General features: G+C 32.8%; 2 protein-coding genes across 2 annotated transcripts in view; one reads left to right on the top strand and one right to left on the bottom strand.

Moving 5' to 3' along the window:
• Positions 1-1,198: 1,198 nt before the first annotated feature.
• HELRODRAFT_173975 (hypothetical protein) lies at positions 1,199-5,914 on the bottom strand (the record flags this gene model as incomplete). The annotated part of the gene is made up of 4 exons (XM_009020537.1): positions 1,199-1,246; positions 3,110-3,212; positions 4,126-4,207; positions 5,731-5,914. The coding sequence occupies 4 exons, from the start codon at positions 5,912-5,914 to the stop codon at positions 1,199-1,201; spliced, it is 417 nt and encodes a 138-aa protein (XP_009018785.1).
• Positions 5,915-8,696: 2,782 nt separating this feature from the next.
• Positions 8,697-9,699, top strand: part of HELRODRAFT_173976 (hypothetical protein) — a gene marked incomplete at both ends in the record, with an annotated part of 5,059 nt that continues 4,056 nt past the window's right edge. Inside the window, one exon of the mRNA XM_009020538.1 lies at positions 8,697-8,721. Coding sequence (XP_009018786.1) covers positions 8,697-8,721 — 25 coding nt within the window. The remainder of the gene's footprint in view (positions 8,722-9,699) is intronic.

The following is a 9,699-nucleotide window of genomic DNA, read 5'->3' on the forward strand; positions in this document are numbered from 1 at the left end:
ATGTGTAATATGTGTATGGGTATGTGTATAAATTTTTATGTGTTCATGCATAAGCGTATGTATAGGCGTATTTACTATTTATGTGTATATTACATATATGTGATAAACTGTGAAGTCTTTGTAGTTTTTATTTATGTTGTTGTTGTTGTGATTGCTGTTGTTTTTTTGTTGAATTTATAAAGTTAACAAGAACAATTTGTTGGTTTAGTTATTGATGTTCTGATGAAGGTTATTGAGTTTGTGTTGTTGCTTGGTCATGTTTGTACAATGTTGTTTTGCTGAGTGGTTGAATGGTATGGAAGGCTTGCATTGAAAGGCACGACACGTTGAATACATCCTATTTCGTTCTTTCAGATTAGTCTGATGTTTTGCCGATGTTCTGATTTGATGTGGAAGGTTCCGTTCAGGTAGCAGCGCATGTTTCAAGTTTCAACTCCTAGTTTGTGTTTAAAGCAGGTGCTTTTATGTGCTGCTACATATGCTTCATTTTTAATCTATTTAAATATAAGGAAACTAATATACGTGTTTTAATTTTATATGTGGTGATAGAAAGGGTCCAGAAAAGAACAACAAAGTCGATCAAGGCCTGCAAACATATGAAATATGAAGATCGTCTAAAATTTTTGAGCTTGCCAACATTGAAATAGAGACGCATTAGAGGGGATCTCATCATGATGTATCTATGTATCTATGATGTATAACTTGTTTAGAGCTTAAGATCAACGTGACCTCCCAGTAATGATGAAAGCTGGGGAACGAACAAGAGGACACGAAATGAAATTGACTGCTCTTCCATTCCATAAGAACTTGAGGAAACAATACTTTATCAATAGATCAATTTGTATCTGGAACAATCTGGGTGTCGATGTTGTGAATGCTGATAATGTGAATGATTTTAAAAAATGTTGGATACTTATCTTATGAATGCCAGATTTATGTATGATTGGAGGGCAAACGATACTTGATGTGACATTGGCTATTTGTGAGATTGGGATATATTCAATTTTTTTTATCAGTATGTATCGATATTATCGCCAATTTATTGATTAGGATGAGTGATTAATTTATTTATATTTGTTTTTTTTTATTATTATCTTTTTTATTTTACAAGATTTAATACATTATTTGACTTATAAGAACATTAATTATTTTAAATTTTTATTCAGTATAGACCCATAGGTTTATTTAATTTATTGTTTTAAAATTGTCTTGGTTTTGAGAAGGCACAGGGACGTTTCGTCTTTGCCTTTGTTTAACGTAATAATTAATTAAATTATTAATTATGTGAAATTGTGTGGTATGTGTGTGCGTGTGTGTGTGGTATGTGTGTGCGTGTGTGTGTGTTTGTCGTGTGTGTGTGTGTGTGTTGTGTGGTGCGTGCGTGTGTGTGCATGTAAGTAATTGTGCCATTGTTTGTGCTTCGGATTGTCATGAAATTATTTTCATTGTTAATTTTTAATTTAAAATTGGCGTCATTACAAAAGACGGACTAAGGGGAGTTTTTTTTTTTAAATTTTTTTTATTTACGTTCATTTGATGTCGCGTGTTGTGCTGATGCTAATAGGGATGATGACGATGACGATGATGATGATGATAACAACGATGGTGATGATGATGACGATGACGATGTCATCTCATTAAAAATGATTACAACACTGACGATAGTGCAAATGATGATGCTGGAGTAAGGCTATCGACTATGATGGAGAAGATGAAGGTGAAGTTGTTGATAAGATGATGATAATGTTGTTGATATGATGATGATGATGTTGTTGAGAAGATGATGATGATGTTGTTGATAAGATGATGATAATGTTGTTGATATGATGATGATGATGTTGTTGAGAAGATGATGATGATGTTGTTGAGAAGATGATGATGATGTTGCTGAGAAGATGGTGATGTTGTTGTTGATTAGATGATGAAAAAGAAGATGATGTAGAAATGATGAAGATGATATTGCTGATATATGATGATTGTGATGAAGATGACGTTGATATGATAAAAATGCTGTGATAGCGATGATTCAGTCATGACAATTATCAATATGCAAACGTTAAAGATGACGATGATGATAGAGATTTCTTTTGCCTGTTAGAACAATGAACATTATTGTTTATTTTATAAATTTGCCATTATTTAATTTCATTTGGATATAAATTTGAGTCCATTATCCAGTAGCTTTAATATTTTTTAATTTATTTATTTTCATTAAAACGTATTATTATTTTCTGTTTAACGGTGGTCTATTGTGAGGTTTTTTTTTATCGTTTTTGATCTCCGTATCATTTCTATCTCTTACTTTTGTTTAATTTGATTTGATGAATAAATAAATAAAAATAAAATTGAAATAAAATTGATAAAAATTAGAAAGGAGTTACGATAACTTCTGTGATAATTGATTGTTAGTTTATTTTTACGAGGAGAATGATGTCAACAGTTGTGATGAAGATGAAAATGATGACAGAGTCTGAATAAAAAATGATTAGCACGGACCTCATCATCATTAAATTGAACTAATCACCAATGATGAATGTGATTAATTATGCAACAATGATAATCAGTCATGACGAAACTGCTTACGTTAATGTTGATAACGATGATGATGATCATGTTGTTGTTGTTGTTGTTGTTGATGATGATGATGATAATGATGAGGATGATGAAGATGATGACGATGACGACGATGATGAAATTTGCGTGTCCGGTGTAACTCTCCACAGGCATGTCACGTTGTTGCTGTACTATTAGCGTACACTTGCCTGCTCCAGACCAGACGATGAAGGTGACATTCGACATCCGGGACATTAAAATGAAAATTCAGATCGCGATGGAAGCCGCTTCTTCTGCTGCCTCATCACGATGCTGTTTCCTTAGGTGCATTTTATATTGCAATTTCTCCTCAACTATAAACATTTTAATTAATGTTTTTGTTGTCTTCGCGCTTCAGTTAATCGTCCTCTTCATTTCAAGGTTTGCTCCAACTGACTTGCTTGGGGGAATTGTTGAAGTCGTTAACAGAGTAGCGATAATGTGGCTCTTACTTTTTTTAAATAAATATGATGACGTCATAAAAACAATTTAAATCACAATTCAATGTTAGAAGAACCTCCATCAAAAAAAAATTGATGAAGTTTTCGTTTCGAATGGACATTTGCTTCCGCTGGTCACTCCAGGTCAGTTTGTATCCGCCATTCAGTATGTGCGTTTCCCTTTTTGTTTGTTATTCACTTTAATGTAATTAAGTGTTGATGGTGGCGAAAAATGAAATGATACAAATTTCTCGACAAGTAAGTGCAGCGATGATAAAGACGACAGTGCTCCAACTTATGATGAATGTGGATGTTGTTTGAAGCTATTGTGGCTACTACAACGACGACATCAACGACGACGATGATGATGATGGTGGTGATGATGATGATGATGATGGTGGTGGTGGTGATAATGATGATGGTGGTGATAATGATATTGGTGGTGGCGTTTGATGTTTGTGGTGGTGATTCTTCGAGCTGCTGAAATTGCTGACAACGACAACAGATACATTGATGATGATTAAAACAAATTTAAAGGAAGCTATCATAAAAGGCAGATTGATGCTCAAATATGAATTTTATTTGGCGGGTTTACATGATTGAACATTTTATGAAGCATGCAGGGTCACGCAGTGGTGTCGTTGCGTTGTGGTGAGATGTTTTTCATGTCATGTGATGCATTGTAGTTTGACGTAGTGTATAGTTGCTGTGTTGTCAGTTATACTGTAATTTTTCTGATAAATTTTACTTGCATACTATCATATAATGTTGTTGATGATGAAAATAAATCATTTCGTTAATTTTTTCTTAAAAGGTCAAATAAGACTTCAACAATGTTCATTTGAATTTTTAAAATTTTGAAATCGCAGCCTAACTGAAGATAAAAATAACATTCCATCACCAACTTTCATGTTGCACTTCACATATGGAGGCACCTTGTTGTGTAGAATGTTATAGCTGATACGTTATAGGCTTAACGAAATCTTGTCTTGAATATTTGTGAACGCAACTTGAATACAAATTCACAGTTGGAGTGAATGTGGAATGAATTGGTGAAATTCGATGTGATATTTATGAATTTATTGCGGCATACCACGTGTTGAATGGCACTCTCTTAAGGAGTGATACAATAGGGCTGGCTATAACCATCTTCATAGAGTTATTGAAATATTTAACTGCATGTATGTGCATGTAAACATTTCTAGTAAAAACTGTTCGGATAAATTTCATCTACATTATTAGTACAAATATCTTTTAGATATTTTCTAACGAAAACTTATCATCCAGACGGCTGTGACTATTATTTATCTTATATTGGATAATCACTCACCCCAAATCCGGCAAGCGTTATCATCACCGCGCCATCATTCCGTCCTCATAACGATTCCAATTTATCATCTTCCACAATGACGTCATCATCATCTTCTACAATGACGTCATCATCGTCTTCCACGGAACTATATAACGAATTAATCTGAAATTAGTTATTTCATCATTTTCGTTTTCAATGAGGCTCCAACTTCAATTGTACCAAACTACTAGCTTACTGCTATTTATAATATGAAGATATACAAATCCTATTACATTTTCTATGCGATGTATTTTGATGTCATGTGATACGATGTCTGAAATTTGAAATAGTTTTTAGTCACCACCACCATCACCACCATCATCAACCCCATCATCACCACCATCATCACCACCATCATCAACCCCATCATCATCACCATCATCAACCCCATCATCACCACCATCAACACCACCATATCATCACTATCATCGTCGACATCACCTTTTCATTGGACCTCTCTTGTTGTTACCTCAAAAAATCTCCACTCAAACAAGCGCCTGGAATTTAATTATAGGGGAAGAGTTGCCATAAAATTGAATTCGTTCCTGAGAGCGCCGGTATTTCTCGACTGATTAGGCAATAACGCACGCTACTTAATATCACACGTACACGAACAAACAGAACTTTTTGTAACCATGCACATGCACACACACACACACACACACACACACACACACACACACACATACAACAGTTTTGTCCACACACACGCGCGCACGCACACACACTACTTATAAACACACACTACATATGAACACACTCTACTTATAAACACCACACACACACACACACACACATCACTTATAAACATTTACACGCACACACACCATTTATAAGAATGCACAAACAGACACACACACACCACTTATGAACATTCATGCACATCAGTTATAATCAAACTCAGACAAACATACACACACACGCACACACGCACAACTTGTAACCACGCACACGCACGCACGCACGCACACGCCACCACGTCATTAATAATCATTCTTAAAATAGTAATCAAGTTTGCCTTAAAAACGTAATTAATAGGAGCAAGTGAATCAACATCAATTGGACAGCCTGGCCACATGCTTGTGTCATAGATGCACATCTACAACCATTTACAAATAGGTGTTATAATAGTATATACAGTTACGATACATTCACATGTACCGAAACGTAAGCTGTCAAAACTTTAAAATCACATTCACACTCGCCAGAAACAAATGATGAAACACACACACAAACACACACACACACAAACGCATACACACGCATACACACGCACACAGGCACAATACACATACACACCAGAAACAAATGATGAAACACGCCACACACGTATGCAGTCGCACGTACCAACACTCGTGAACAAATAACCGCATAGCAAGGCTTTAAAACAGATCTCGAAGACTTTAATGGTCTTTTGACTGCACGGAAGTCGACAATGAACAAATTCGCCACGCAACTCTGCGTGGCCACACTTAACAGCAAATGATGCTAATATCCGAGCCACCGAGGCGTGACTTCCGAGTTGAAACATGCTGATGTGTGTGGCTCTTCTATGTGTTTTATTCCAGCCAAACGTTTGAAGATGTGAGAAGTTTTCGGGATCAAAATCTGTCGAGAGAGTGCAGTGGCGCAAGTTTCGATCACTGCTTGAAAATGCAACACGTGCCTCAAGCACATCAACTACTCAAGAGAGAAAAAAATATGTGTGGCGAATAGTGCTAATGTTTGCAATGACAGTTAGTTTTTTTTTAATATTCCTTCACCCCAACATTCAGCAAATAAGAAACATCAACCGACTTTAAAGTGTCCATTCGTTCTAAACTATTGATGTCTATCGAACATTTGAACTTTGAATGTGACAAAATGTGCCAACAGTCAGTCCCTTATCAGGCAGCTTATCAACGAGCATGAACACATTTAAAGACTGATCGTTAATAAAATGGACTATACAATAGTTAATTAATTAATTAACTAATTAATTAATTAAGTATATTATTTAATTAATTAAGTATATTTTTTAATTCATGTATAAGGCTTAATTTATTAATTAACAAATTACTAACATTCTTAAATTAGTACACCCGCGTCACTTCAGCCAAACGTTTCAAGTTGATCAAAATATTGGCAGCAAGGTTTTACCTTAGAAAGCAATTGAAGTGAATGTGAAGTTGACGACACCATCATAGAACATTCCACGTGTGTTAAGACTTTATGTTTTGCAAATTATACCTTCCAATGCATCGGCATTAACGACTGGAAGAATGACAAACATACATTTGTATCAAGATGTTGATGAGGTAAAGATATAGTGTGCGTTTGTATCAAGTGTTGGTATCAAATGTTTGTATCACTAGTTTGTATCACATGTTTGTATCATTAGTTTGTATCACATGTTTGTATCATGAGTTTGTATCACATGTTTGTATAAATTAGTTTATATCACATGTTTGTATCATTAGTTTGTATAACATGTTTGTGTTTTATGTTTTATCACACGTTACGATAGGTAGTCGTTTTAATATTACGTGTTTATTCGTTAACGTTTTGTTTATGTAGAGAAATTAGTTGAAATGCTGCTAGAACTGTTCTATTCACATTGTGTGCATGAACATGTATGTATGTGCATGTGTGTATGTATGTTTGTATGTTTGTCTGTGTGCAGTTAACAGGGTTTAGGCATGTTTATATACCCTGTCCAGTTTTGCATATGTCAGTGTGTGTATTTTAAATGAAGAGATCCATTTTATTGGATGATCATGAAGTAAATTTGTTGAAGCAAATGCTTCTTTATGTCTGTCTTTGTTCACCTAGGTATCATTGTTTCTTTCCACTGTGTCTCTTCTTGTGCATTTCAACCTCGTGAACTCTCACATAACTTAGCTGGAATATATATAAATATAACTAAATAATTTTTTTTCAGTTGCTTTTACAAAAAACAATCAGAACCATAAGATTTAAGACAGAAGTAGAATCCATTTACAACATGCAAGAAAATATCACAAAATTAGGCAAGTGATAAAAATGAACTTGCCACATTATATATAATTCCTCGTACAATTGTTCGTAATTTAATTTAACAAACTAAATTTTTACATTAGTAGCAGTTCGTTTTTATACTTTTTGTTAATTTCATAGCATTACGAAACAATTTTTAATTATTAATAATTATTTACTGTAGGTATATAAATCGAAAAATGTTTTTAAGTTTATCAATTATGTATTTGTATTAGGTTTTATAAATTGAATAAAACTTTAAAATTAGAAAAAAAACCATACAATAGTAAAAATAATAATTTATCCGGTTACAAACAATCTTCATTTGTATGTTAAGAGACATAATATAATAAAATAACAAATTAATAATTAAACATTGTGGGAGCGTTTAGGTTAGAAATGTTCCCATAAAATATATAGAAATATGTGATAAAATGTTTGTTTTATAAGCTTACGATTTAGGCTTTGACGTGATTAAAAGTAAAGTTGTTGGCTGAGCAAAATAAAAACATGATCACTTTCTGTTTGGAAAACATTTAAGCTTTCTTTGGCAAACGCTTGACCATGCGATTTACATTTTGAAAAGTGGTTAAAAATATTAAAATGTGCTGATTAATTTTAGAAATTTTTGAATTTTACAAAATTTAACTTTGAATGATTAACAAACATGGAATATCTTTTAATAAGCTGATGGATTGTTTACCAGACTATTGAAAATTTCTACAGAATATCTATTTTCTTACATTTTTTAAAATGTTTAAAAAATTTAAAACTGGCCGATTAAATTTTTAAAATTTTAAATCCAAATATTTTCTTGGCGGTAAAGATTAGCTGAACTTTCAATTTATTGTTGTCGGATTTTTAAAGGTTCGAGTTTTAATGGCTGGTTCAAATTGGGGATTCGATGTTATATGTTATTCCAACTTATTCCAACTTTTCAAACATTTGTACATAGAAAGGGTTTACTGCTGCCAAAATTTGTTAGAATTGAAATAAACACAGTGCTATTACTAAAATACAGAAGACATCACATAATATAAATGTTGACAATTAATGAAAAAAAACACATTAACAAATACAAATACATACATACATACACATGCACACATTCATGCATACATGCATACATACATACATACATACATACGAAACGAAACGAAACGAAACGAAATTTTATTTGCTTCTCAAAATTAAAAATTAAAAGAAAGCAGGATGACCATAATAGAATTTATAAAAAATTCATCTAGTATGGCCACCTAAACAGAAATGTTCTATGTTCGTACAAAAGTTTTTCAGCAAATAATAAAAATTTTCTCCAAATGATCTATGAGAGGCATGCTAGATGTTAGTTGTTAGTAAATTAACGAACTCAACTATGTTAGCAAAACAGGTGTTAGTTGTTAGTACGATGGTTCACAGTTTATATATGACAATGTTTGGTATCTATCCAGAAAAACACGGGATAGACATTACATAGTTATCTATATATTTAAGCAACATATAGAACGACGTGAATAGTAGATCTCACAGTAAATAAATATATAAAAACTATATACTGATGTCTGTGGATTTTTTCAAGTGAGTAAATTAGATGCGACTTTTCCAATGAGATCAATCAATAAAGCAATCAACCAATTCCTCAATCAAGAAATCAATATAATAATTAAAAATTTAAAGCGATAGATAATAAAATAAATAAATAAAAATTGTACAAATACATCCGCTCGTTTAGCGATTAGCAACAGTTAACATTCAATGTCATTATTCAACAAATAAATTTTCAATTTATTTTTAAAATTTGCTTCATTAATTTTATTGAATGGAAAACCATGTTTCAAAATAGCATTCCAAATTCTTGGCCCTTTACAAATGATATGAGAAAAAAGTATGAATGTTTTTGATTTATTTGCTAATATATTATATTGACGTCTGGAATTATTTATCGGAATAAAATAATTATTGAAAACAGAAGGAAGTTTGTTTGCAAGTTGACAAAATTGGCTGTAAAATATAAATTTAATTTATCAAAATCTAAATTATTAGTTAATTTGAACAGTTGAGGTGTGTGAGCATCTTTTCGAGAAAGCGTGATGATCCTCATTGCTCTTTTCATCAGAACTTTTACAGACATGGTAGTTGATGGGTAAGCCCAAATGACGTTGCAGTATGATACATGGAGCAGACAGATGGCGTTATAAAGAAGATTTAAACATTTTTTTGGGAGATAAAACTTTATCCTATTTATTATTCCTATTGATCTGCCAACTTGGTTGATATGTGATTGGCGTGGGGTTTAACGTTAGTTTCTGATCTAAGAAGACA

This window comes from Helobdella robusta (assembly GCF_000326865.2).
Source record: "Helobdella robusta unplaced genomic scaffold HELROscaffold_28, whole genome shotgun sequence".
Taxonomy (NCBI): domain Eukaryota; kingdom Metazoa; phylum Annelida; class Clitellata; order Rhynchobdellida; family Glossiphoniidae; genus Helobdella; species Helobdella robusta.